This window comes from Meleagris gallopavo, chromosome 27, assembly GCF_905368555.1.
Source record: "Meleagris gallopavo chromosome 27, MGAL_WU_HG_1.1, whole genome shotgun sequence".
Classification (NCBI taxonomy): Eukaryota; Metazoa; Chordata; class Aves; order Galliformes; family Phasianidae; genus Meleagris; species Meleagris gallopavo.
In genome coordinates, this window is record NC_139430.1 from 1,846,288 (window position 1) to 1,874,105 (window position 27,818).

General features: G+C 57.2%; 4 protein-coding genes across 10 annotated transcripts; 1 reads left to right on the plus strand and 3 right to left on the minus strand.

Moving 5' to 3' along the window:
* Window positions 1–1,014: 1,014 nt before the first annotated feature.
* On the minus strand, window positions 1,015–10,216 carry INSRR (insulin receptor related receptor). Of its 3 annotated transcripts, XM_010723849.3 has the most exons (22): window positions 9,747–10,216; window positions 7,689–8,240; window positions 6,572–6,884; window positions 6,347–6,489; window positions 6,073–6,217; window positions 5,783–5,997; window positions 5,587–5,713; window positions 5,217–5,455; window positions 4,974–5,141; window positions 4,674–4,863; window positions 4,529–4,570; window positions 4,164–4,429; window positions 3,709–3,845; window positions 3,471–3,636; window positions 3,078–3,186; window positions 2,858–2,928; window positions 2,513–2,742; window positions 2,326–2,436; window positions 2,064–2,223; window positions 1,777–1,906; window positions 1,569–1,703; window positions 1,015–1,412 (listed from the first exon to the last, which is right to left on the minus strand). In XM_010723849.3, exons 1-22 carry the CDS (start codon window positions 9,832–9,834, stop codon window positions 1,148–1,150), a joined length of 4,002 nt encoding a protein of 1,333 aa, XP_010722151.2. In that variant the 5' UTR covers window positions 9,835–10,216; the 3' UTR covers window positions 1,015–1,147. The 3 variants fall into 3 exon arrangements, 1 of the variants encoding a protein (XP_010722151.2); XR_014879847.1 differs by lacking the exons at window positions 1,015–1,412; window positions 1,569–1,703 and having other exon boundaries at window positions 2,064–2,248; XR_014879846.1 differs by lacking the exons at window positions 1,015–1,412; window positions 1,569–1,703 and having other exon boundaries at window positions 2,064–2,248; window positions 2,326–2,742.
* A 130-nt stretch (window positions 10,217–10,346) lies between these two features.
* On the minus strand, window positions 10,347–14,398 carry LOC100540942 (death-associated protein kinase 2-like). 5 transcript variants are annotated; one of them, XM_010723851.4, is made up of 14 exons: window positions 14,266–14,391; window positions 13,620–13,961; window positions 13,000–13,040; window positions 12,780–12,841; window positions 12,468–12,689; window positions 12,246–12,384; window positions 12,005–12,134; window positions 11,776–11,824; window positions 11,657–11,683; window positions 11,402–11,554; window positions 11,256–11,301; window positions 11,065–11,154; window positions 10,779–10,862; window positions 10,347–10,668 (listed from the first exon to the last, which is right to left on the minus strand). In XM_010723851.4, exons 1-14 carry the CDS (start codon window positions 14,297–14,299, stop codon window positions 10,588–10,590), a joined length of 1,500 nt encoding a protein of 499 aa, XP_010722153.1. In that variant the 5' UTR covers window positions 14,300–14,391; the 3' UTR covers window positions 10,347–10,587. The 5 variants fall into 5 exon arrangements, 4 of the variants coding, with proteins under 4 accessions (XP_010722153.1, XP_031412783.1, XP_085066030.1 ...); XM_031556923.2 differs by lacking the exon at window positions 14,266–14,391 and adding an exon at window positions 13,112–13,235 and having other exon boundaries at window positions 13,620–13,745; XM_085209904.1 differs by lacking the exon at window positions 14,266–14,391 and having other exon boundaries at window positions 13,620–14,021.
* On the plus strand, window positions 14,181–19,329 carry SH2D2A (SH2 domain containing 2A). Its single transcript, XM_085209905.1, has 8 exons — window positions 14,181–14,307; window positions 14,403–14,518; window positions 15,132–15,471; window positions 15,556–15,645; window positions 15,726–15,891; window positions 16,144–16,281; window positions 16,516–16,989; window positions 17,101–19,329. Exons 3-8 carry the CDS (start codon window positions 15,140–15,142, stop codon window positions 17,227–17,229), a joined length of 1,329 nt encoding a protein of 442 aa, XP_085066031.1. The 5' UTR covers window positions 14,181–14,307; window positions 14,403–14,518; window positions 15,132–15,139; the 3' UTR covers window positions 17,230–19,329.
* PRCC (proline rich mitotic checkpoint control factor) lies at window positions 18,282–27,488 on the minus strand. Its single transcript, XM_085209902.1, has 8 exons — window positions 26,678–27,488; window positions 23,933–23,980; window positions 22,930–23,514; window positions 21,873–21,968; window positions 20,844–20,987; window positions 20,424–20,489; window positions 19,858–19,977; window positions 18,282–19,194 (listed from the first exon to the last, which is right to left on the minus strand). The coding sequence occupies exons 1-7, from the start codon at window positions 27,179–27,181 to the stop codon at window positions 19,891–19,893; spliced, it is 1,530 nt and encodes a 509-aa protein (XP_085066028.1). The 5' UTR covers window positions 27,182–27,488; the 3' UTR covers window positions 18,282–19,194; window positions 19,858–19,890.
* Between the last annotated feature and the right edge of the window lie 330 nt (window positions 27,489–27,818).

The following is a 27,818-nucleotide window of genomic DNA, read 5'->3' on the forward strand; positions in this document are numbered from 1 at the left end:
GAGCTCGGAGCGCAGGTGGGGTGGGAGAAGTGGGACCCCACCCGCACTCTGCCCGCGCCCTGCAGATGCTCGCACTCTGCACCCTGCCCTCACTCTGCTCGCGCTGTGCCCGCAATGCCCGCACCATCCCCGCCCGCGCCCCGCTCCAGCAGCTCCCGTGCCCCCATTTGCAAGGGGCGGAGGACACCTCCCACTGCCCCTCCCAGCACTCAGGGCCGTCAGGGAGCACCCCCTTCCCCAGCTCTCCCATCACTCTCCCCAAATGTCACAGCACTGAGCTTCCCTCAAGCCCCCCGTTACATCGGGGTGCAGAATTGGAACGTTGCTGGCACAGTGGCCCTGTCTCCAGCTGTCTCACCTGCTTGGGACCCTATTGTGAGGAGAGATCAGAGCGTGGCTTGGTGGATCCCCATCTGCCCCCATTGTCTCCATCCCACTCCCTGCGTTATGGCACTAGAGTTCATGTGTGCGATGAGTTTGGCACATTCTCAGCCTGAATCCCTCCCCCAGTGCTCAGCCCTGCGCACCAAAAGACTGGGATGGGGAGAAAAGAGATCTGCAAGACCCCCCTCGATAGACATCCCGGTCTGAGTCCCCTGTCAGACCGCCACCGCCTTGCGAATTCCTCTGCTTTGACGTTTTTTTCACCAGAAACGTCCCCGGCTCAGACACCGCAGGGCAAAGCCGCAACGGGATGCGCAGGAAGCAGATAGGACCGGCGGACGGCAGTGGAAAGCCCCGAGCATCGCTCCCCCCATCTCCACCCCACCCCCACCCCCGTGCCCCCCCACAGATCAAGCACCGCTCGGCCGAGCTCCGTCCTGCTTTATTCTTCCTGCTCCCCCTGGGCAGACAGCGGAGCCGGCGCGGCCCCCTACGCGGTGCCCCGCAGTCAGGACTGTGGGGAGTCTGCAGGGCAGAGCGTGCCTCAGTTTCCCCACCTGCAAAACGGAGCGCCCCACGGGGCAGCCCCCCCCCTTCCTGTCTCCCTCCCCCCCCCCCCCGTTTGCTACCCTCTCCCCAACGCAGGGGTTGGCAGTGCCGTGGCTGCCCCAGAGCACACCCCCTTCCCTTAAAAGCAATAAATAACGCGAAGGGCCCCGCGATGGGGCGGGGGGATGAGTCCGCAGCGGGCGGCAGCCCCCGCTCACAGGCAGCCCGTTCCGTTGGGGAGCCGACCTCGACCCTTGCGGGTGGGCAGAGGGGGTGCGGGCGGCTCGTCCTCCTCGGGGGGCGGCTCCGTTTCGGCGTCCGAGGGCTCGCTGGAGCCGCGTCGCCGGTTCTCCGGGCTGTAGAAGAAGGAGTGGGTGCGGAAAGCGGGAGCCATGTGCTCCTTGATGCTCTCCAGGAGCTGAATGAAGGATGGGCGCTGGCGAGGGTTCTGCTGCCAGCACAGACACATCAGTTCGTGGCTGCGGGACAAAGAGTGCATAGTGGGTATGGGGGTCCCCAGTCACCCCCGGCCACCTTAAGGGCAGCCGGCTCATCGGGGCTCCATGCAGACCAGAGGCCACGGTGGTGCTTATTGCCCATCCCAAGCAGTTCTGGTAAGAGATCCCCCCACTCACAGTTGATCAGGGCAGTTCTCCGGCCGCTCCAGGACGCCGTTGTCCATGACGTAGTGCAGGACCTGCTCGTTGGACATGCCCTGGTAGGGCTGCTCAGCCAGCGTGGTGATCTCCCACAGCACCACCCCGAAAGACCTGCAGCACCCACAGGTCAGCCCGGGGTGGGTGCGGGCTCACCCACGTGGCTCTCTCCAGCCCCATCACCCACCAGACATCAGACTGCGTGTTGAAGATGCCATCCTTGAGGGCCTCGGGGGACATCCAGCGGACAGGGAGCAGCCCCTTGCCCCCTTTGCGGTAATAATCTGTCTCGTAGATGTCCCGCGTCATGCCGAAATCTGGTGGAGGAGGAAGAAGAGGAGGAGAAAGGAGGAAGAGGAGAAAAAAGAATAAGAGAATGAAGAGGAGAAAGACAAGGAAGAGGAGGAAGATACAGAGCTATGAGCACCAGGACAAGGGGACCCATCCCAAGTCCATCCACCTCTGGCTGCCCACCTCCAATCTTGACGGTGAAGTCCTCGGACACCATGCAGTTGCGCGCGGCGAGGTCACGGTGCACAAACTTCTTGGCATTGAGGTAGGCCATGCCGTCGGCGATCTCACCTGCCATCTGGATCATGTCCTTAAGCGAGGGTGGAGGCAGCCCAGGGTTGTTCTGCACCACGCACAGAGAGAGGAGGCTTTGGGGGGACGTCCTTGGGGACGGGGTCTGTGCCCTCTCCTCTTAGGGCACCACGGCACCTGGGCAGCCCCTCACCTCGGCGTCGGGTCTGAGAGAGCGCAGGTAGCTCTTCAGGTCCCCACGTGTCATCAGCTCCATGATGACCAAGGCTGGCTGGCCCTGGGACACGACGCCAAGCAGACGGACCTGGGGAGCGAACGGAAACAGCATGTGGGCAGCCGCAGCCCCACGTCCCCGGCGATGTCCCCCTGCTGCCACCTACCACGTGGTGGCACTTGAAGGCCTTCATGACGGAGGCCTCCTTGAGGAACTCGATGCGCTCCCGCATGGTGGCCAGCTCGTTGACCGTCTTCAGGGCCACCTTGGTTTCCTCACCCTCGGCCACCAGCCCCAGTGCCAGCCCCTCGTACACCATCCCGAAGGAGCCCTGCCCCAGCTCCCGGATCACCGTGATCTTCTCCCGTGATACTTCCCATTCATCAGGGATGTACACTGCAGGGGGGGGGGGTCACCATCACCGTCATCAATATCACCACCACCATCCCCATCCCCAAGCAGGGGAATGGGGCAGCAGACCCCAGGGGGACCCCTGCCCATCCCCACATACTGTCCGAGGCACTGAAGTACTCGGGGTTGACAGAGGCGTACAACGTCCCACTGGGGTAGCCATCATTGCTCCTGGGAGGATGGAGAGGTAGGCATGGCACAGAGGACAGGGGGACAAAGGAGGGGGACAAAAGACAAGGGGACAAGGGGCAGGGATGCCGTGCCACCTCCCCAACCCCAGCTCAGCTGAGTGCAGCCCTAGGGTTCGGAGGGGTCACTACCTCTTCTTATTGTAGAAGAAGACAAAGACAGCGAGGCAAGAGATGAGCACCATGAGGACCACAGGCGTAACAGTGAGCAGGATGTAGAAGCTGCCAGACTCCTCCTCGGCTGCCAGGAGTGTGTCCGTGGGGCAGAGTGTTGTGGGACCATTTGTAGCAGCACTCCGTGCCCTATGCTGCTCCCATCCCAAAGCATCCCCAAATCTCCCAAATTCCTGATTTAGCAGCATTCTTTCATCTTTTGGTGTCCAGGTCCAGGAGCACACCCTGATCCCCAATCCCACCAGTGCTCCCCAATTTCCTGGTGCACCATCCAGCAGTGCCCTGCCTCCCAGTTCCCAGCCCAGCAGACCCCAAAACCCCACTGGCATCCTCCTTGCCCCCATCAGGTACCTGGTCCCAGGATGTAAAACTTGACGAGTCCCGTCCAGGAGCCATTGCCAGCCAGAGATGTGGCACGGACCTTGGCTGAGTAATTCCCTGGCTGCAGCAGGGCCAGGTGCACGCCTCCATATTTAGCATAGCGGTGTCGGGAGACGCAGACAACAGTGGTGACCTCCTGGGGATGAAGGGGTAGTGGCAACGGGGACATCCCAGTCTTGGGGAGGGGGATGCCGAGTCGGATCCTCACCTCGCTCTCACGGCTGTACTTGATCTCATATTTGAGGATGAGCCCATTGGGGTTGTGGGGTTCCTGCCAGCGCAGCAGCACGCTGTTCTTGCTGGCTGGCTCCCAGGTCACGTTGCCGGGAATGTTGTCAGCTTGCACTGGACGGGACATAAATGGGCTCAGGATGAGAGGTGATGGCCTCACATTGCACCAGGGGAGGTTCAGATAGGATATTAGGATAAAACTGTTCTCAGAAAGAGTGATAAGGCATTGGAATAGGCTGCCCAGGGAGGGGGGCGGAGAAAGGTGTAGATGTGGCACTAAAGGATGTGGTTAATGGGCACGGCGGTGATATGTTGATGGTCGGAATTGATCTCAGCGCAGTTTTCCAACCTTAACGATTTTACGATTCCACCAGCCCAGTGCTGATCCCCTCCCAAAAGCACCACTACCCTCCCCTCTGCCCTTGGACGTACACTCAGGCATGGTCCTGGCGAAGACAAAAGTGGCCGCGCTGCAGCCCACGGTGTGCGCAGCGTGGTTGCATGCATGGATGTCGATGCGGTACTCTGTGAAGTGCCGCAGCCGCGACAGCACCGCACGGTCCCGCACCACTTTGTCCTCAAAGATCTGGAAGTCGTGTTTGGGTTCGGCTCTGGTGTGGCTTTGGGGTGGTGGCTCCACTGAGGAGGCGTTGGTGGGGGATGTGACGGCCATCAGGTCCCTGCGGCGCTTTGGGGTCCTGCAGGGATGGGAGGAGGTTTGGGGTCAGGGCACAGGGGGGCCTCACATGCAATGGGGTAAGGAGAGCCTCAGAGCTTTGGGGTTCTTCCCAGCTCACCGCTGTGGGTACTTGTTGATGGATGTCACCTTCCAAGGTGGCCTGAGACAGTAGGAAATGGATTAAAGAAGCCGAGGGACACCCTCCCTGTGGCAGAGCAATGCTTGGAGACCCCCTGACCCTGGTACCCCCAAAGCACCGGCACCTGGGGATGATGATGGAGTTATGGAGGAAGTTCTCAAACTTCTTCTGGAAGGACTCAGCCTCGCCCTCCATGCGGAGCTGCCCGTCAGCAGGGCGGCAGGGGCAGCAGCGCTCCTCTGCATCCTGCTCCACTTCAGGGCCATCCCCGTCACTGAAGCGCGTGTCTGCACTGCTGGTGGGCAGCTTCAGACCTGGAGGTGGGGATGGGCAGTGCTGCATTTCCATCTCCACCCCCATTCCAGCTCCACAGGGACCTGGGGATGTCCCCATCCCTGCATCATCCCTGGTAGCCCTCCCACACCTTTGTGGCAGTAGTCATTGACATAGAGCTCCATGTCCTCGGCCAGCTGCTGCCACAGCACCAGGTAGTAGGTGATGTTGCCATTGCGCTGCGTGGGTGGCTTCCAGCGCACCACGATGTGGGACGAGGAGTTGGACATGGAGATGACATCCCGCGGCACTGTCGGAGCTGGGCGGGCATGGGGACATCAGCCCCAGCCTGAGGTCACTTGAGGGCACCCCAAACCCCCCCAGCATCCCATACCTGCCGGCATGGTGCGGATGTAGACCACCTCGCTCTGCGCCCCATAGTTGCGCCCTTCCTCGGCGGTGGTGAGGGTGATGGCACGGACAAAGATGGCATATTGTGTCCACGGCCGCAGGTTGAGCAGGGCCACCCCTGGCTCCTGCTCGCTGCTGAGTGGCAGCTCCACGTCCAGCACATTCCAGCTCTGTGCCCCGCAAGCATCCTGCCCCACGTACTCTGATACATTCTGGAAAGGTCTGGCAACCACCCGGCCCCCAGCATCAGCTGGGGGTCCCGGCAGACCCCAAACCTCGCCATCTTCTGGGGCCCAGCAGCCCCAGATGTGCCTTGAGGATGCTGCAGGCTGGGGAACACGAGGATCACTTACGACTCCTTGTAGTAGACAATGAAGCTGAGGAGGTCTCGGTACTCAGGCGGCCGGTACCGTTCCCACTTGAGGAAGATGCGGTCGGACTCGGTGATGTTGGAGGTGAAGCGCAGGGTTTGGGTTTTGCCTGTGGAGGGGTGCAAGGGCTCAGAGTCACGGTGCCACCTGGTCCCCCCATCCCCATCCCTACACTCACAAGATGCCCGGTCCCCGTTGGTGCGCGGGTTGATCTCTGCCTTGTTCTGCCGCCCCTTGGTGCCCGTCACCTCCTCCATGTGGTAGATCTCAGCCAAGCAAAGCTTGGGGTTGAAGGCAAAATACATCTTGCCCACAGGGATAGAGAGGACGTGGTGGCTCCAGTCCCACAACTGCTGCAGATTCTGATTGTCCAGGACGTATAGGGTGTAATTCCTGGGGAAGAGGCAGATGGAGGTGATGGGCACAGGCACCCCACACCCAGGTGTCCTCAGCACATCCGGTCCTCACCCATCCACCATGGAGTCTCCACGGATCAGCTTGAGGTTCTTGAAGAAGGACAAGGAGACAAGGGCGAAGGAGTGCTTGATCTTCAGGAAGCCCGTGATGGTCTCGATGAGGCCCAGGCTGCTCTGCAGCTCTGAGGCCAGATTATCTGGGGACATTCCATGGGCATGAGTGTGATGTGGCGATGGAGCTGGCACTTGGGACCCTCACTCCCCATTAATTCTTCCTCCAAGGGAAATTCCCCCCCTGTGCCCCACGTCACCCTCCCAGCACTCACAGCCCCGGCGGATGTTGAGGATGAGGTTGCCCTCCACCAGAGTGCAGCCTGCCAGCTCCTGCGCTGCCCGCGTCGAGTCCACCGTCTTGGTGCCAACCTTGCATGCTTTGGGGCACAAACCCTCACACTTGTGGCAGAAGATGCTGCAGGGACAGGGACTGGGATGTAAGCCAGTCAAGGAGCCCCCTCCCTCCACTGCCAACCCTTAAGGGCAGGGGTCCCCACCTGCTTTCATTCCTGGTGTAGCCGGGGGGGCACTCAGAGAGGCACTGCTGCTGATGGATGACGAACTTGGAGGCGTCGCGTGGGTTGTCGGAGACCTTGCGCAGGCTGGCACAATACTCGGCCGTGACGCAGCGCCAGCCCTCATATTCGTAGGTGCGGGGTGGGCAAGAGGGCAAGCAGTGCCCATTGAAGTGGAAGTGACGGCAGGCCACGCAGGAGCGGCTGTCACGGGGCCGCCCGCAGCCCCCCAGGCACTCAGCATGGCAGCACTCACCCGACGCCGTGCACGCCGAGCCCGCACCGCATGGGCACACTGCAGGGAGGTGATGTCGGCAGTGGGAAAAGGGGATTGCAGGGTTTGGGTGGGTAGGGGGCTGGTGGCAGACTGCTGGTGTGGGGAGCAAGGAGAGAGGGCGGGGAGGAGTGGAGGGGCAGATGGAGGGATGAATGGATGAAGAAACGGATGGAGGGATGTGTGGGTGGGTGGATAGAGGGATGGGTGGATGGACAGATGGATGGATGCAGGGATGGATGGATGGAGGGATGGGTAGGTGGAAGGGTGGATGGAGGGAGGGTTGGTTGGATGGGTATATGGACAGAGCCGTGGATGGAAGGATGGCCAGACACATGGGTGGATGGACAGGTGGTAGATGGATGGGTGGGTACACAGACAGCTGGATGGACAGACGAAAGGCTGCATGGACAGTCAGGACAGACGGGCAAATGGACAAATGGACAGGTGAGGCTCACCGCATGCCAAGCCCCAGCCACCCAGCGGAGCCACGTGGTGCAGCCAGTGCTGGGGCAGTGGCCGAGGTTACAGCCCAGATAAGGATCTGTGTTTATAGTATATATTTCATTACCAGGCCTCCTGTTTACTGCAAACGAGCCCGGGAGGGGCGTGTATTTACCTCACCGCTGGGAAAACATGGCAGCTGGGAGCTGGCCTCTCCTCCCGAGAATGATACAGCGCGGATCCGATTACTCCATTGCAGCTCGCTCCCACGCAGGGACAGATGTATGCCCAGCTCTGCCCTCCCAGTGCCTCCCAGTGCCTCCCAGTGCTCCCCATCGGCTCCCAGCACTGGGATGAGCAGCCCCGCAGCACCTCACCCACCTTTCTGGCAGTAGCTGGAGGTCCAGCAGCGGTAATCCAACTGCCCATTGACAACGGTCTGCGCACACGGCTTCTCCACATCCAGGATACCTGGGCAGACGTCAGCGCACTCCTCGGCCAGCTTGTTGCCCACAATGTAGCTGTTGTCCACGGCGTCGGGCAGCAGCAGCCCCCAGTCGATGGTGGAGAGGTGGCAGAGCTCCTGGTTGCGCTCGATGCGCACCGAGCCGCGCAGCACGTGGCTCAGGCTGTGCAGCCCGATCTCCCGCAGGTGCGGCATCTCGAAGATGACCAACGCGTAGTTGAAGAAGAGGTTGGTGCCACGGATGACCGAAAGGTTGGGGAAGAGGTCCCGCAGGCTCTCCAACCCGTAGACACGGAAGAGGAGCAGGTACTCGGTGATCATCAGCAGGCGGGGGAAGCTGAGCCCGCGGAAGTCCTCGGCGCCCGTGGTGAACATCAGCAGGATCTGCAGGTTGCCCTCTATGATGGAGCAGTTCTCCAGCTTCTGCAGCTGCGACACGTCGTTGCGGATGTCCATGCTGCTGCAGACTGGGGTGGCAAGAAGGGGCCCGGGGGCAATGGGACGGCCCAGAGCATCCCGCCACCACACAGGTGTCCCTGTCCCCCCCCGGATGGGGCCGCAGCGATGCGTGGCAGGGGTTAATGTCCTGCTCTGCCTGTCAGCTGCCTGCGGTTGCTGTGGGCAGCTGGGGCAGATGAGAGCAGCCGTGACAGGCAGCTGGCGCACCACAGCTCCTAGGGGGACAACACGGCTGCTGTGATGCTAACGAGGTCTGGCTCTGCGGGAGCTTCCCAGGACCGTTTCATAGCCCTTTGCCAACCCCATGGAGGCTGCAGCCCTTGGGGTAACAGCAGTGAGCACACAGCATCCTCCCACTGAATTGCTCCCATTGACACTTTGCAGAGATGGGGCTATGGGGTCACCATTCCAGAGGTTTTCCACGCCAGTGGGGGTAGGCACTGTAAGGGGCACCATGGGGCTGAGCATCTCCTGCTGTCTCTGCTCCCTTCCAGCAGCATCCCCAGCCTGAAACCTGACTCCTAGTTATTACGGAGAGAAACTCACTGATACTCAGAGAGGGATTTACTGTAAACACCGATAGCAAAGATGGCCAGCTCGGCGTGTACCCCAAACACCCAAGCAGTGCTGGCAACATGGAATGGAGCTGGAGCACCCAGCAGTGTGTGGCAAGGCAGCAATACACAGAGCCCCCCACCACCACCATGGGGTACCCTCGGGACATGGGAATCTTCATCCTGCTATGGAGCTGAGGATGCAGTACCAGCTCCGAGAGTGCAACACTGTGCTGCCACAGCCGTGACCTTGGCAAAGTCACAGTGGTCCCTGTGCTGAGCAGGGGAACAGAAGGAGAGAGGGGACCAGGAACAACTTGGTCCCTATTGTGGGTAGAGAGAATTCTGGGGTCCCCTGTGCCTTCACGGGGGCAGAGACAGAGCAAGAAGCGTTCCCAGGGCAGCTCTCAGTGTGAGTTTGGCTGCTTTATCCTCATTCCCCCTCCACTTCTCTCCAGCCCCATTGGGACTATCAATGGGGAAACTGAGGCAGAGAAAGGACAGACACACAGTGACAAACCCAGGCATGTGGGTCCCTCTGTCCCCACCCTGATGGCAGTGTGGGGACCCCACCAGGGACATCCCCACATAAGCCTCTGGGGGCTTTTCCTGATCCAGGACCATCAGAACCCTGTGCCTGTCCCCCAGGTTGCATCCCCAGACTAGAAGGTTTAAGCATCATTTTCCATCACTGCTGAGTGCAGTGGCTTCATGGAATCATTTCCCACAAAAGCAAGCGATGTTCTGACCCCAGCACAGGGCCCCCACCCCATTTCCTCCCCAGCTCCAAACCCCAAAGGTCACAGCCATGCTCGTGCTGCCAGGTGAGGATTGCAGCAGCGGGGCCATCGCATCGGAGGGGAAACTGAGGCAGCAAACACAAAGCTTCACCTGGAGGCTCAGCCAAGAACTCCAAAACCCCAAAACCCATCCCCCCTCACCCCGCTTCCCATCACTTACTTTCAGAGGGGGCCTGCACCGGGGGCAACAGGAGGGGGCTGAGGAGCAGCAGGGCAAGCAGCAGCCGTAGGACCCCCAATGCCCCCATCCCGTGGGGCCACGTCTCACTCCTGCCCGGTGCTGCTGCAGGCGGGCACACGTCCGGCCCCGCACGCCGGGCACTCCTTGCCAGTAGCGAGGCACGCCGGGAGAAGGGTGGCCCCGTGGCCCCTTCACTTTTGTTTTCGGCTGCCACACACAAAATATTTAGCCTGACAACTGTGTGGGGCCGGGCCAGGGCCAGGGCCAGGGCTTGTTTGGGAAATAGAGGGGAGAAAACAGGGCGGCCCTGAGTGCAGTGGGGCTAGAGGGGGTCAGGGAGTGTGAGATGCCCCCAGTCCTTGTGTTCTTCAGGATGATGCTCTGTGCTTCGCTTTCTGCAGGTGTGGGTATTGTGGGGAGGATTCGAGGGCACAGCTACATCCAGGGAGACCCAGAGAGGGGTCAATCCCAGGGAACAAGGGAGCAAAGAGGAGGAAGAGGAGGAGGAAGAGGAAGAGGAGGAGGATGAGGATGAGGAGGCGGAGGGGGAGGAAGCTGCTCTGCTCAACACCCAAGATATGAGGATTGGGGCACGTTTATTTCTCGAATTAGAGCCAAGGGAAGGGCAGAGCCCTCAGGTGAGGGAGTACCTGGGGAGCACAGCAGTGCCCCTGGTTCTGCCCCAGTGGCCCTCAGCACAGCAGCACCGGGAGCAGCAGCTCCAGCACCCAGGTGCTCACATCTGCTAGGGGTGAAGGGAGGTCCAGAGGTCCCTTTTGTGGGACGGCCCCACTCTGCTGTCCCCACCCTGGGGGGGAGCTCAGGAGCAGCTGCTCCTACGGCGACGGAGCAACGTCACGGGGCGGCTGCCTTCCTCCTCCTGGTCGCTCTCACAGCAGCGCTGGGGGCACAGAAGGGCACAGAGGGGCTGAAGGGCAGGGACAAGACCACGGGCCCCCCCCAGTGAGGGCACAGCCCCTCAGTATCCATTATGCACCCCCAGCATCTCACCAGCTCCTCGCCCTCCGTCCTGGGGCTGCAAAGCAGCCGCATGCGGCACAGCCGGTTGCAGGCAGACACCATGTTGTAAGAGAGCTGGGGGAGCAGCAAGGCAGGGGTCTGTGCACGGAGCTCTCCCCTCCACCCCTGTACTGGAGCACAGACCCCACCACGGTCCCCTGCCCAAATGCACCCAGCCCTGGGGTGGAGCACGAATGGCTTCACACAAACACCCAAAGGCGGTGGGACCCCACATCCTGCCGTCCCCATCCCTCATCCCCTTATCCCTCCCTTTCACCTTCCACTTCCTCCGGGCGTTGAACTTGCGGAAGTTTTTCATGTTGATGGAGGAGCGGCACCGCTTTGCTGCCTGTTTCCTGTTCAGGGGCTGCAGGGACGAAGCTGTGGCATCATCACTGCACCCCTTCCCCACTCCCTCAGCACACGGCAGCCAGGGGAGCCCAGCTATGTTCCCCCCTTCTATCTCACCTTAATCCAGGGGTGCACAAGGCACTCAGATGCAGTCATTCGCTCCCTGCAACGGAGAGGGCTGTGATGGCAGGGGTCTGGGGACCCCCCCAGGGATGGGGACAGAGACCCCCAGGGACTGGGACAGAGACAGGGATGGCACTCACTGAGGCTCCTTCACCAACAGCTGTCGGATGAAGTCCTTGGCCATCTCAGAGGTGTCACTGAAGTAGCGCTCCTCGAACTCATAGGCGCCCTCCAGGACGTTGGAGAGGGTCTCAGCATCTGTCTCACCCTGGAAGGGGGACAAGCCGCTGAGCCTGCGGGGACACGAGGGAGCGTGAGCACCGGAGATGGACCTGCCACGCTGCCCCCTGTGCCTCAGTTTCCCCCAGCTGCATTTTCCCCTCGCTACTACTCACAGGATGTAGGTGATAACCCCGATGCTCCTGAAAGACAGAGGGTGGGGGTCAGGACTGTCCTCTGGGGCTCCCTACAGTGGTACCGTGGGTCCCCCTGAGACCCCTGTCCCTCTCCTCACCACATGTCGGTGGCGGAGCTCAGTGGTTCGTAGTTGATCACTTCGGGAGCTAGGGGTGAAGGAAAAGCAGGGGGGGGCATGTCAGGTGGAAGCACCACACGGGCACCCCGATATGTCCCCAATTATGCAGGTCCCCCTCCCAGCGAAGCTGTCCCAGCTCTTGTCTGCCCCTTAGAGCTGGGGCTCCAGGGGTCCCGCTGCCCCCCAAGCCCAGCTGGGAGCTCCATACCGATGTACTGGGGGGTCCCACAGAGGCTCTTGAAGGTGACACCATCCTCCAGCTTCTGGGCCAGGCCAAAGTCGATGATCTTGATTTGGGGCTTGGGCACATCCTTCTCCTGCAGCATGATGTTCTCAGGCTGCATGGGGGTGGGTGAGGAACAATAAAATACCCCAGAACCACCCCCAGGTAGGACGCAGCCATAGGGTGGGGGGGACACCCTGGGTCAGCCAGGGACCTGCACAGGCACCTTGAGGTCAAAGTGGGCGATGTGGCGCCCATGAAGGTACTGCACCCCAAGCAGGATCTGCTCCAGGAACTCGATGGCCTCCTCCTCCAACAGCATCTCCTTCTCCGCAATAAAGTCAAAGAGTTCCCCACCACGCATCCTGCAGGGCAGGGCAATGCTGGGAGGGTTTGGAGGGAGCACAACACCAGTATCCCCATCACCCAACCCCAGGACGCCGCTCACAGCTCCAGCACCAGCACCATCTCAGCTCTGCATGTGAAGAGGTCGTGCAGCTGCATGATGTTGGGGTGCTGCAGGTCCCGCAGGATGGCCACCTCCTGTTCCACCTGCACCCTCTCCAGGCCCCGCCGGCTGCCCCGGCACCGCCGCGTCTTCACAAATTTGGCAGCATAGAAAGTGCCGGTGCTGCGCTCCCGGCACCGCCTCACCACTCCGAAGTGTCCACTGCAAGGGAACCCAGGGCACGGGTGGGGATGGGGAGGGGGGCACGACTGCAATGCCACTATTCCGCACACCCCACACCACCCTACTCACCTGCCCAGCGTCTCCAGCAGCTCATACAGCTCCTCCACACTGCGTGCACGCAGGGCGACCGCCTGCAGGAGTGCACGGACCTGGCTTAGCCCCACGGGGAGCACCCAAACAAAGTCTCCCATGGGCGGCACCCCCTGGTACATGCTGCAGGGGGTTCACAGATGTCTCCTGCCCCTCCTCCCCCAGTTTGCATCCCCAGGACTCCTCCCGTTGCTCTCACCTGAGGGCTGTCGGAGGCAGCCCCGCCATCCTCAGCCATGGCTGCAAAGATAAATAGACAGAGGGGATGGGAAGGGGGCAGCAGGACCAAGAAGAGCCCTCCCAAAACTCACCACACCGATGGCGCAGCTCCCAAGCAAAGAGGGAAACGGAGGCAGGGCGTGTGGCCGAGTGTGCAGTGCTGAGGGGTAGCACCCAATGCCAGAGGCAGGGTCCTCCTCCAGCAAGAAAAAACACCTCGATAAAGGAACACAACGAGGGAGCACAGGACCTGGCGGCTTTGTGCACGGTTGTCCCCATCGATGGCCAAGCAGAGCTGTCTCCAGCCCAGATCCTCACCCCGAGCCTTCCCCCCTCCACGCTCTGCTTGCTCCCAGCACCGCCAGCCCCGTTGGACGGCAGCTCTGCACAGTGACAGCCCCGTGCCACCCCCGGGCAGCGCAGGCACCCCGCCAGGCACTGCACAGCCTCGGATCCACGTAGGCTGGAGCCTGGTGACCGTCCCCAACATGTGACAGAGCTGTGGGGGCACTGGGGAGGCAGCTTTTGTGGTGACAACGGCACCGTTGTCCCCAAGGCAATGCTGTCCCTTGCGCTTGCTGTGCACCCCAGCACCCTTACCTCTGCTCTCAGTTCCGGCGATGGGGATGAAGACCCTTCGTGGGACAGTGCCACACTCTGCTCCGTGCCACTGCTGCGCTTTGGTTTCCTCGAAGCTGCTGTGATTCCTGGGATCCGCTGGGCAGCGGCTCAGGGAAAAACAGCAGGAAACGCCAAGAGCTGCTCGTCTGCTTCCAAGGTCTCGTGAGAAATCCCCCCACGCTGTCCCCGCCCGGCAGCGCCCGGACAGCTGCAAAGGGGCTGGGAGAGGCCTTGTAGGGTCACATCCTCGAGGAGCAGCTCGGGGGCCGTGGCTGTTCTGTCCGCAGCCGTGAGCACCAGGGTTGCAAACAGGAAACCTGCCTGACCACCGATAGAAATAGTTCAACCCGGCTGCCCGGAGGGGAAACGGTGCAGGGTGTGAGGGCAGGGAGGAGGAACAGGTTTCTTAAGGTGGAGAGAGCCGGGGGGCACCACGCCGTGGGGCTGGGGGTGCTCTGTCCCCACTACAGGTGTGCAAAGCTCCAGTGCAGGGCTGCAACCTGGCTCCAGCACAGCTACGGGTTGGGCTTTGTGCAAGAAACAGGGGTGCAGATGGGACAAAGAGGTTTTGTGGGTGCAGGAAGAAGGGAACCCAGCCAGCCCTGCACCCCCAACTGCAACGCACCTTGTTGGCACAGCGAGCACCAGGTACACCCCATGCACCCAGGTAACTCTTGCACGGCTTTACAGCCACCAGCAGCTGAACACGCTGAGGGTGAAGGGAAAGAGGGCAAAGAGGTGCTCCCACGGTGCCACCCGCAGCCCCCACCGTTGTTCCGTGACGTGGCCCCGGCGTGCAACTCGCCGCTTCCTGCCCATCACCGTGCTGAGTGCAGCACCAGCGCTGCCCACCCCACAGCCCCCGGGTCCTGGTGGAGGTAGGGGTGAGGGCTGGGAGGGGGCTGGGGGTGTCCCAGGGGTCCGTGTGTTGAGATGGAAGCAAAAAGGTTGGGAAGCAAAGACTGGAACAGGGGCATGGAGGGGTTGTTGCCATGATGGATGGCAATGGAGGATAAAGGCAATGTGGGGAGCAGGACTTGGTGCTCAGCTCCTTGCTGTGGTTTTGGTGGGCCTTCGCTGCTCCTTTTAGTGCCTCTTTGGATGGGGGATCATTCTGGGTGCACGCAGCTCCCAGGTCCTCTCAGTGCTGCGTTAAGGTCCCAGTCTGGTGTTCCCGGCCTTCCAGGACCCCAGTTTGGACGGGCTCGGTCCAGTCCCAGTGACTCAGAGCTGGTGACACAGCGTGGCCGTTTCCACCCCCTCGAGCATCTGCTCAGGATTAACTTTGGCCGAGTGTTGGCGGGACTCAGATGAGCCCTGCATGCACGCAGAGCCGCTGACACACACAGGGTTGGTTCTTCCCAGAACTTCGGGTTCCCAGCAGCGCTGTGAGGGCAACCAGGAAGAAACAGGGCGAGGAGCAGTACCCTATGGGGCAGCATGGGGGCTGCTGGGACCCTCAGCCCGCTCCTTTCTGCAACCCGAGTACAGGTGGCTCCATGGATGACACCCAACCCCTCTTCATCACCTTCAAATGCGTTGCTGGAGACAAGGCAGATAGCATCCAGCCAGGACACAGCATGACCCTGCTGCAGCCCCACAGTGTGGAGCACTGTGATGCATGGGGCAGGAGGGGACAGGAGGCAGCGGAGGGCCCCCAACCTCAGCTGCCCCTTGCTCCCTGCCACGTGCTGCAGGGCTGCTCCCAGGCCAGGGAGGTTGCAGCATCTCTGCGGGCACGCACCAAGCTGTGGTTTGAGCAGACCCAAGTGCATCGGCTGGGGGCCACGGGCAATCTGCCAGCCTGGTTCCACGGCTTCATCAGTCGCAAGTGAGCAAGGAATCCCAGGGGTGGTCCTGCACACCCACGGGATGCTCCCACAGGTGGGTGAAGTCCTGGGATCCATTCCTGCAGGGACACAGAACAGATGCTGCAGGATGAACCGCTGGGCTGCTTCCTGGTGCGCTTCAGTGAGAGCACGGTGGGCTTCGTGCTGTCCTACAGGTGAGGGAGCCCAGCCCAGGGCTATGGGCACACTCAACCCCACTCTGTGCCTTCACCAACCCCTCTATCCTCCCCCGCAGGGGCAGAGAGCGCTGCCGACACTTTGTGCTGGACCAGCTGCCCAATGGGCACTACGTGATCCTGGGTGAGCACAGTGCCCACCCCGAGCTGGCCGAGCTGCTGCAGCACTACACCCACGTTCCCATCCCACCCTACGGTGAGCTGCTGACCGTGCCGTGGGGACAGGTAAGCACGCCTTCTCATTGCAGCAATTAGCTGCTTCATTAGCCCCAGCAGGACGTGGGAGGAACAGCTGCTTTCCTGCTTCACTGAGGCTGCTTTCTCCAGGGAAATCAGGGAATCCAGGCCAGAGAAATCAAAGCGTCACGGCTGGGGTTGGCACTTCAGTGCCACCTCTACCCTGAGGACCACCCAACGTCACAGCTGGGCCAGTCCTGGCCTCGTGACTGCCTTCCTTTCACCCTTTGCACTTTGCAGGACAAGGCCTGTGGAGTGATGCGCACCCCAAATGGCAGCTCCACATCCTGCAAGGCACCAGCAAACCACCCAGCATACAGCACCATGGCCAAGCGGGTGCCAGGAGATGGGCAGGCAGCAGAGAGTGGCCCTGAGGAGGTAAAGGCAGGGCCTGGGGCACAGAGGTGCTTTCCAGGGCAGCCTGGACATAGCACGTGCTGATGGGGTAGGGATGCAGCCAGTCCATGAGGATGCAGCTGGGGTAGGGATGCTGGTGGCCCATGAGGATGCAGCTGGGGTAGGGATGCTGCTGGTCCATGGGATGGGGATGCAGCTGGTCCAATGGGATCAGCCCCTTCCCCACACTGTCCTCAGCATTCCCTCCCTCTCCAGGCCTCCAACACCCCCCTGCCACTCCCTGCCAAGGTCAGCTCCTCAGTGACCACCAAGGGACCACGCAGCCACACCAGCAGCGAAGGAGCAGAAGCCAACAGCCCCTCCATGCAGACACACCTTGAAGCCAACCCTGTTGAGATGCTTGATGCCAAGTACCAGCAGCTGATGCGTTTCCATACCTATGCAGAGCCCCACGAGGACACGGCCCTGCCTGTGGAGCCTATTCCTTTCTATGCCATGGGCTGGGGCTCCAGCCCCAGCCCTGAGGCTAACATCTATGCAGAGGTGGCCACAGTCCAGCAAGAGCCACCCCCCCGAGGGGCATGGAGCCCTGGATCCCTGCTGGCCCCCACATTTCTGCGCCGGCGGTTGTCTCGCAGCCTTTCCAACCAGGGCTTCCACAGAAGGCAGCTGCCAGCGACTCCCACTGCAGGCACCATGCAGAGAGCAGCTCCCCGACCGGCCCCAGAGGTGCGTTTCCATGCACCTGCCATAAGGCACAAGCTCTGGTGCAGGACCAAGCTCTCCAGCCAGCCCTCACCCAGCACGAAATCACCATCTCACCAGTTTCCCTTCCTGCAGATTCCCCTGACCCCAGTGAACTCAGCACTGGAGTTTGATGACCCTGTGTACAGCCCAAGGATGAGCAGCACCAAGCAAGCCGCAGCTCCAGAGAACATTTACGAGCAGGTTTCTAGAGGCCACCCCTAAGGCACATAGGTAGGGCCATGGCAATGCCCAGCCTCTCGTTGGCACAAGGTCTGCCTGCTCTGCTCTTGCAGGGCAGAGGGAGACCCCCGGACCTTGGAGGCAGTCCCAGGCACACCAGCAGCATCCATCAGCTCTGCGTTGGGATTCACATGCTTTTCCTGGCACGGTCGCCTGCTTCCCAAACCCTGTTCAAAGGGGATGAGGAAGAACGGATTTAATTTATCTTCGCAGAAAGAGATTGCTATGAATAGAATCAGGGTGGAGGAAAAGGCTATTAGAGCAGAACCAGATGGGTTTCGGGCAGGGCTGGTGCCATCCATGCAGCATTCGCTGGCTGCTCAAACAAGCCTGGTCCTGCCAACAGATGCCTTGAGCTCTGCCTGCTTGCTCAGCCACCAAGCACAGAGCAGCACCAAACCCCAGAACAGAAGACGAGGATGACATGGAGCCAGTGCTGCCCCATTGCTGCCCCATTGCACAACCCCAATTCCTTGCTCTGCCCCCAGTGTGCAGTGACACTGAATGTGGTTCTCATCAGTCCTGGTGCACACAGCCACAACAGAAGGGAAAAGTGTGTGAGAGCAACCAGAGACCCAAATTTGGAAGCGTTGGAGCTTCAAAAGGAGGACTGAAAAGGAGAACAGAGGTTTATGCTTCTACCTCTAAGAAAATCACTTCCGTTTTTCACAAGCCTTCGTGTTCTTGCTCATAAATGGCTAAAAGCAGAGCAAAAGTCAGCAGTGATTGCCATCCTCCTAAGTCCCCTCTAGTGTTAAAAATGAGCAATTACATATTGAAAAGGCAAAAATAAACACGGGGATCTGAATGCTGCCTTCAGTCCCTGGGAGGGATTGGCAGGATGAAGCCAGAGGAGCTCAGACCCACGAAACTGCAGTGGGAAAAAGCCTTCCAGGTGCTGCTGCCCCACATTCAGGACACCTGACCCTCACTGCACACACAGCAGAGGACAAGGAACCCAACAGCAGTTGGGCAGCACAGCAGAACCCAACCCACGATCCTCACCTCGTGCCTCACACTGCAAACAGCTGTGGTTCAGTTCATTTAAAAGTTTATTCCTTTATCAAATCTCTTGTCAGAGGATTTCACTGTACATATAAGATATGAATAAATTACTCAACAGTAACTTTATTTTGGTCATTCGGATACTCAAACTTGGCTCTGCAAAGTACTAAAACATCCAGGAAACTAAACTAGAAGTTACATTTCTTTTTTTAAATATTCTAAGAAACAAATTCTTTCATTGGGGTTTTTTTTCTTGGCTCCTTTTTAACAGGCAATGGGAGAAAAACAACCTCATGGAGCTTTTTTCCTAAATGGAGTAACCACTATTTTAACTGCAGTTACAACAAATACAACCCTTAGTGTTGGAAATGTGAGTTAAAGAACCAGACCAGCTCCCTGCTCCCTTCAGCATCACACAGTGGTGAACAATGAGCTAAGAGAGGTCACAGAGATTTGGCTAAAGATGCATGGGTTGGGCTGGTGAGGTTGCACATGATTTGCAGTCACACCACCTAGATCTAATACCTTAAATCAATTTAATTTTTAAAAAGTTAAGGCCGGACACTGTCTCCTCTTCCCAGCCCAGAGGGTAATGTTAACACTAAAACAGATGTGATGCCTTTATAGGAAACAAAATTCATACAAACAAGCTAAAAAGCTGAAAAATAAATGTACAGTAGGCAGCTTTCATTGTGCCTGCTCCCAGGAAACTGGGATACTCAGTTCTATAAGCATGGAGATCAGATTGTTACAGCACTGTCGGCCTTGGATCAGAGGGAGGAGGAAGAAGGGGAAAAGGGAAGCGATGTACACACAACCATCAGGTATACCCAAAGGTTCTCAGCAGCAGCTCGTGCTGGCTGAGGTCCTCACTGCTTTCTGCACTCGACACTGCACTATTTTCACTTCTGTTCCAAGCTCCGATCTGTCACTTTGCTTCTCCTTTGAAACAAAAAAAAAAAAAAAAAAAAAGAGCTTCCCCTCAGCATGGTTTGACATGGACAGGCTGGTGTAGCCAAGAGCAAAAACAATAACTTGGCCACATGCACACACACACACCAAAAAAAAAAAAACAAACCAAAAATCCACCGTTCGTATGAGAGGAGCACGGGATTTACTCAGCCAAAATGAAACAGCCATGATCACGTCTCATCTAAAATAACAACCGAAAGAAAAAACAACAAACAGGATGGCTCTTGAAAGTGTCTTTAGAATGAAAAAATGACATTCTTGATGTACAGCGAGTCTGAGGAAGGAGCAAAGTGGGACGTGGAAGTTTAGAGAGACTCTGCCTCAGGTTCCAGTGACGAGGCTGCTTCAGACACACGGCCCTGCACCTACAGGACAGCAGCCTTGCACCAGGCACAGCTCCTGCAGCTGCCCTGGGACTGTTGCTGGCTGTACAAAACAGACCTGATTTGAACCTTCCACATTATTGTTTGTTAAGGACGGGGGAACGATTACAGGTGGAGTTTCAGGAACGGCTCAAAAGAAACCTTTTTCCTGACAGGGGAGTGCAATATCCTCCCACCCACCGACAGACAGCACTCAACGCCAGCCCAGCTGGTCTCCGAAGGCCAGGAGAGGTCTGACACAGTAAGTCACCTGGGACAAGAGCCAAAACATGGGACAGAGGTGTTAGAATCCGTATTTGGCTTGAGTCTGACGTCGACTGAGTTTGTTTTCAGACCACGTGTTTTTCAGTTCCAGTTCTCTTTCCTTCGCCTGCAGAAATCGAGAAGATTAGCATCAGAGTTGAGCATCAGAGCTGCTCCTCAATTGAGTCAGCAGTATTTTACCCTCCTCTGCCCCTGCTGACAGGGATTACAGCGTGCTTCAGCTAGAAGGCTCGTTACAGGAGCTAGCACAATTATCTTGACAGAGGCCTGAATTAATTGGGATGCGCAGGCATTTCATTTATGCTGAAATGCAGTTTCTTTTGTGGGTCGCTCTCAGCAGCTGCTTACCAACCACGCTGCAGCCACGTGGAATTAGACAGGAAGCAATGAGCCTCATAACCAAACACAAGCACACATGCACTGGAGCTGGCTGCAAGGGGCAGGGTGAAGCAGAACAAAAACCAAGCTGGGAGCTCTGAATCCTGGAGGGCCAAAGGGGCAACTCCACCAGCCCCCTTCAATTCTATCTGTGTTGGTTTCCACGGTACTCACCTGATGGATCAGGTATGTGATCTGGTGTTTCCTCCTTTGCTGTCCTGTGGGCTGATCTCCTTTTTTCTAGAAAACAACATCAGATAAACTGTTAAAGCCAGAAAGATGCTGACCCAGACAGCAAAACGAGACAAGCGCCTGCACAAAGCCAGCTCAAGGAGCATTTGTTTCACATTAAGGTTGTGGGCAGATTTCCTCAGGCCGTAGCAGTTCCTAGCTGGTCTTTACCACCCGCACTGTGTCGTGAGAAGCCCTGCTATTCTCTTATGTATAATTACTTATATAACACAGAAGACAAGGGTCCCTGTTCCCCCTACAGCAGTGACTACAGAGCCTCTAGAACAGCTCCAGCTGTGGTTGAAACAGGAACTGAACAGGTCTCCAAAACCCCAGTCAGCACTCCTCTCATCTTGTCTGTACCTTGCTGAATGATTTCATGGTTTTCTCCTCTGTTAAGGATTTGGTCAACCACTGCTGGGCTCCACTCAGCTGATCGTCACCTTTGATATCCACAAAATTGATTTCTTCTCTCCCCCGATTTCGCTTGCCTTGCAGCCGTTTGAACTGAAAGAAGGACAGAAACAACTGGAGTTACACAAACATCACACACCAACAACCTGAAACAGCTAAAGGTAGCTGGAAGATGACCCCCTCTTTGCTCCCCTAGCATGGGACAGGCCACATTACCATATACCTTTCCAATGAGGAATTTTTTCTTTAGGATAGTTCTGCTTTGCTATAGATCAGAGTATCTTAAACCATTTAACATTAAGATTACAATCTTTTTTTTTTTTCCTATGCAGAGGGAAAAACAACATTTACCTCTTATTTATGAGAAGGCCCTCAGCCTCCTCATTTTAAATGCTAGGAAAACACCTCAAGTTCAACTGCTAACATATCCATCTTCCATAACTGAAATCTCAAAAGCAGAGGTTCTTCAAAGGAAGTCAGCACGACATGAGCCACCTTCTGCAGCCCTTACTGGTTCAGCTGACAAGACTGGCATTTTCCAGATTAAATCAACAATGAGAGTTAGTTTTGCTTCTTTTTAAACAGGTTTTAGAGCTATAGATCTTGAGCACTTCAACAATGTGGGGAATCCACTGCTGTGCTAGAGGAGCTACCAAGAAAGTATCTGAATGTCCTACTGAGGTAACTTGCCCGTCATATATACTCCTAACAAAAAAAAAATTGGGCTAGGTGGGAATAACAAGCATCACCTACTTATACAGCAAGCAAATCCATCAGGAGCAGTAGCCCAACATATTGCTGGAAGGACACTGCATGTCTCCACAGCACAGCACTAAACCCCACGGAACAATCCGGTCCAACTCGGCAAGGAGCACGGGTCGTGCTGGAGGGTCAGGACCGAGGCTGCCAAGCAGGTCCTATGTTCTAGCAGAGCTTAAATGCAAACTCCATAGTGGGATAGATAGTATAAGTGCCAACCGCTTCATCATCTAGGAAGGAGGAGTCGGTGCTCATCTCCTGCGGCGGTGCCTGTGCTGGTTCCACCTCCTGGTAGTACCCACTGCTGTAGTAATCCTGTGAGCAAAAGGAAAACCAGTTCATCGCTGCAGCAAAGCAAGATGGATCCTGAGAAAACATCCACAGAAGCCCAGAGAAGTGAGACTGAATCTTGTACCTCACCTTTGGAGCTGCTGGTCTCTCAGCCAGGACTATGAGAAGCACAGTGCATTACACACGCGCCTCCTCGCAAGGCTGATGGAAGCAGTCATTAATTACACCTCATTACCCTGGCACTACTGAAGAGTACAGGGCATTTTTTCCAATAGCCACTCAGCAGTGTTGAATTGCTAGAAACAACCTGGCTTCATATATCGGCTCTGGCACTCCCTGGTTCAGCACCCTGACAAGAGCAGGGGCAGTTCTGCTGGGGCATTTTACAATGAGTGCAGCCATTAAACATTTATCCCACAAAGAGCTTCTATGGCTCTCGTGCCAGAAGAACCCAGCTGTATTATCACAGAATGAATCGTAGAATGGCCTGGGTTGAAAAAAGACCTCAAAGATTATCCAGTTTCAACCCCCATGCTGTGTGCAGGTCGCCAACCACCAGCCAGGCTGCCCAGAGCCACATCCAGCCTGGCCTTGAATGCCTGCAGGGATGGGGCATCCACAACCTGCTTGGGCAACCTGTTCCAGTGCCTCACCACCCTCTGAGTGAAAAACTTCCTCCTAATATCCAACCTAAACCTCCCCTGTCTGTTTAAAACCATTCCCCCTTGTCCTATCACAATCCATCCTCACAAGCAGCCCATTCCCCCTCCTGTTTATACGTTCCCTTCAAGTACTGGGAGGCCACCATGAGCTCTCCCCGCAGCCTTCTCTTCTCCAAGCTAAACAAGCCCAGTTCCCTCAACCTTTCTTCATCGGAGAGATGCTGTGGATCTCCGCTCCTCGTTCCGGAGACCTCAGGTTGGAGTTTCACAAGCCACGGCCTGCTTCACTAACCAATGCAAAGCCTCCCCTGTTCCAGACCCACCTGATAATACGCATCAGTCCCGCCAGCATCGCCATAAGCAGGGAACTGGCCATAGGGCTGACTGTCATAATCTTCTCCGGATTTGGGCAGCCAGCTGTGATGAGCAGCACTGGAACCCACGCCGGTCTTGAACTCCAGAGGAGCGTTGGCAGCAGCATCTTGGAACTGCGGCTCCGGTTCCGTCCCAGGTGGTGGCTCCTCTGACACCACGGGGCTTGAGTACATGTACGCCTCAGCAGCAACAACGCTGGGCTCGCTCCTGTCGGACAAGGAGAAGTAGTTCTCTGGCTCGACCTCTTCATCGCTGTCATCCTCCTCCTGCGTAATCTGCTTGGTTACCTGGAGGGCAGCGCTCTTTGCAGCAGCTTTGATAGCAGAGGGAGAAGGAGTTGTGGCTACGGCCGGCTTAGACGGAGGTTTTGTTTTGGAGGATGAGGTCGGGGCTTTTGCAGGCTTCGACTCGGAGGCGTTGTCAGCTGCTTTCCTCGAGAAAGCGTGGGGCAAAAGTAACCGATTGGTCTCTTTCACCGTCAAGTTTTTGGGTTGAGGAAGCAGAGCGGACAAGCCAGAGCCCTCGCCACGTCCCTGGTGGGTTTCATGCAGGGCAAATGGTTGATAGAAATAAGAGAAATGAACGAGACCATTTAGTTTCCCCTGACTCCCTGCCAATTATCTCCTCCAATTCTAACAGTATTAATGGGTTTCCCATTGCTCAGCACAATTGCTCGCCACTTCCAACATGCTGAAGGGCTTTTTTGCACAAAAGGCTGGTGGGACTTTTAAAGGAAAACTGGTACTTGCAAATACCCACCTACTTCTCGCATTAATACATATTTTACTGAAATTTAAATTTAGGAAATCTTACCCAAAAAGGATTTGACACCCCAGGAACTTTATACTCTGAAAGCCCTGTGTTAAACAGGTTTACAATTGCAGAAACCCAACATCTATCACATGCTGATTTCCTGTGCAACTTGTTTAATTCAATATACCAGATACTCACCTGAAAAATATTTTTCTTCTTTGCTGGTTCATCTTCCTCTGAATCTGACTGAGAAAGAAAAACAGAGCTTAGCACAACTTGAGATAGTAAAAAACAATGACCACCCCTGCTTGGTGACTTGGTAACTTTCAGTTTGAAACAGCAGAGGATCACAGCACTGCAGGGCTGGATTTAACCTGCCAAGAACCGCAGTGAAAGCAACAGTGGGCTGTCATCAGCCTCTTTCACAACCTTGCTGATGCATCAGTGTCAGAACAAAAAGAGATAGGAGAGAGATGGGAGATCACTGAGCTGCCCACAGCAAGCAGGGCTGCAGTGTCACTGTAGCAGCAGCTGTGCCTGCTGTGGTTTGAGCAGAGGCAGAAAATAAGCTGCATTTCACTGTAAAAACTGAAGCTTTGCAAACAAGTCAGAATTACCTCTTGTAATCTCAGCAGAGCAATATGTCTGCAATCAAAAAATCTCCAGCTTGAGTTCATTTATCCGACTTACAGGACAAAAAAGGATTCACTCATTCAAAACTTCCAATTTTCAAGGTGGCTTCTTAATGCTGCTCTAAAGCAAAGTGGGTGGGCAGAAATACTCCACATATTTGGCTCCTGTCAGAAATTAGCACTTAAAGTATCTGAGCTGCTGGCTCACAATGAAGTCAGAGGAAAATAAACCTACAGCGAGGCAAAGAACACAAACCACCCAGCAAAAGGTCAGCGCTCCCTTTCAAAGAGACAGACAGCATCACATTAACAGAGAGGAAGCACAAAACTCACACAAAGCAAGGGTGTAAAAATTCACTGTGGAGATTAATAGGAAATTGTTCACAATAACTTTGGAGTTGTTAAATATCCATTAAAAACTTGAGTGTAAGGTCTGGTCATCTCTGCCATCAGAAAAGGCCCCTGACATCTTTATCATCTTACTGTTTTGCAGAGCACTTTAAATAGATTACAGGAAACGAGGTCTTCTGCCAGTTTACTATCTAAATTATAAAACAGGACAAAGAAAAAGAACACAAATAAATGCAAGTCAGAGTTGCAATAAAACCAGACCGCTGTATTCAGGAGAGATGAGACTGGCCAGGAGCACTTCCACAGGTGCAAAAGAAAGGGACAGAAGGGACTGTAAAGAGAAAAGGATGAAATGGGGATTCTGCCTCAGGTAAAGGGGCTTCCAGGACCAGCTCTGTCTCAGGGACTTCTCTCTCAGCAGCATGCACTCACTATCCTGATGACCTGCAGTGCTTCTGTTCAAAGCCAATTTGCTGAACACAGAGGGTAGAGGACAGGGAGGAAAAGGAAAAAAAATCTCCATATATTTATTTCAGTGATTGTAAGGCCAGCAAGGAAGCTAAGAGCCTGAATATTTATATGATGAAGTGCTGCAAAGAAATGAGTAAGCAAAAAGTGGGTACCAGGGAATGGTCTGTACCTATGCTGCTTGCCCATACATCCTCCTGCTTGGTACACGTGGAGCATACAAACATTTAAGATCAGGTAGAAGATTTGAGATAGGCAGCAAAAAGGCCACAAGATCTTCTTCACATTAAGTCACCATGTATTTTTTCTCCTGTCCACTGCAAAAAGCAAACCTGCCCTGCTGGGAGGCTCAGCTCAAACGGACCTGGACAAGCATCTCACAGCAAGCAGCGCACTGTCCTGTTGCTTGCCAAACAAGAAGCACGTTCTGCTGCTCAGCAGTGAGACACATTTAGCTGCTACACCTCCGTAGAGTTTCAGGAGCTGTGCAGGATTTGCCAAAGGAGGCTGGCTGTTGGTCTGGGGGCAGCCGGTGCCCTTCTCACCCTTCCTTTCCTGCAGGCTGTTGCTCCAGCAGAACAAGATATGCTGACTTTATCTCAGCTCCCACGGGCCTTGATGCTGGCAGACTGCTATTCATTGGCGCTGTTGATAAATCCATAACCATGAAACCTTTCCCTCAAGCTGCTTGTCCCTGTGGAAACAACCCGAACTTCGCAGTGCAGCTCCCTGAAGCATGCACAGCATCACGACACTCAAGAGTGGGACAGAGAACAGCTCCCTCTGTGCCCCAGCACTGCCATAATCCTCCCAAGACAGAGGCTGATTTCCTTTGACACAAAGGTCTCAGAATCACCAATGGGTTCCAGAGTGCCACCAGCGCTGCAATTGTCCACAGGGAGACAAGAAGGGGGATGAGGACCCATATCTCCCTTCACATAGTCACAGCTTGCTTTGGCTTATGGCCAGGTACCTGGATTTGGTGCTCAAGAACTAAATAAGGCATCAAATAAAGCATCAACTAAAAAAGCATGAATTGAGATGGAATACCTACAGGCCTGGTGGACACCTGAAGCCTTCAGACAATCAAACAAGACATTGTCAGGAAGACCTACTGATGTCAAAGCAAACAAAGAGTATGAAGAGAAATTCAGGCTTGTTTGGGGATGCCCTTAAGAAGGCCATACAGCTCTAAAACAATGCACTGACTTCAGCAATAAATAAGAGTGCAGATCATCTGGATTCAGGTGCATTACAGTTATAAACTCAGTTTATAACTCAGTTTAATTCTGCAAAGTGCTTTAGGATTAGGGCTGGCGGCCCGGACAGATCTCTCCAGATGCCACAACCATGGCACCAGGCAGACTGTGGTGCCTGGCTGCCCCGCAAGGCACACAGCACCGTGCTTCACAACCTAACGATGCCTGGAGAGCACAAAGCAGAGCTCCAGGGCTAACCCCCCCCTTCTCAGCGGAGCTCGTCCCATACTCACATTTCCCTCGTGCAGCTCGGGTGCTACGATCTTCACCGGCTCCGTCCTCTTCTTTGGCTTGGGGAGTCCCAGGTCCCCCCCAGCACTGGGCAGAGCGGTGGGGCCCGAGGCGGGCGGGGACGGGCCGGAGGCCGAGGCAACGTTCCGTGGGGGCGGCAGGAGGAGCCCCCCGGGCCGGGGCTGCTCCCCGCTGCCGGCAGATGGCTCGGGAGGGCCGGGGGCCGGGCTCGGGGCGGGCGGGGGGGGGCCGAAGCCCCTCACACCGGGCGGCGGGCCCATGAGGAAGGGCGGAGGAGGCAATAAGGGAAATCCGCTGCCCTGGGGGGCCGGCGGGGGCAGCGCGGAGGCTTTAGGGGGAGGAAGGGAGGCGAAGAGCCCCCCCCGGGCCGGGGGCTGCAGGACCGGGGAGTCATGAGGCGGAGTGCTGGGGGCTTCCACCTCCTCGTCCGCGGCCTCCTCCGCCTCGCTGTCCTCCTCGCTGCTGGCGTAGGCCACCAGGGACATGGCCACCCGCGAAGGGCAGCCCTGGGCGGGCAGCAGCCGCTACGCGAGGCCGAGGATCCGCCCTCTGGGCTAGGCCGCGCCGCCGCCGCGCTTTGAACGGGAGCAGCGGGGAGGAAGGAAAGGAGAGGGCCGAGGCTACGCCGCCATGGCAGCCCCACCCCGCCCGGCGGCGGCGGCAACGGGGACTGGGGAGGCGGCTCGGGGAGCCGGGAGATCGGCTCCGCGTCTGCCGCCGCGCTCCCAGATAATGGCCGCCGGCCGCGCTCCCCCTCCCTCAGCCGTTGCGGCGGGGCCGCCGAACTACAACTCCCGGCAGCCCCTGCGCGCCGTCCGCCGCCCGACTCCCAGCGCGCCCCGCCGCAAAGCCTCACGGGAAACGCAGTCCGCTAGCCGCCCGCGGGGACCACCGCTCCCGGCGTGCACCGCGAGAGGCGCCGCGCGGCGGAGAGAAGGGCGCTGACATGGCGGCGGGAATAGGCCCAGAAGCATTCGCGGCAGACGAGGGAGACCGCGAGGGGTTTGGGAGGTGCGGGAAGGGTGCACAGAGAGAAGCTGGCGGCCGGAGCGCTCCGCGCTACCGCTTGAACGAGCCCTGACTGCTTCTGCACGGCCACAAAGCGCCCACAAATGGTGGCAG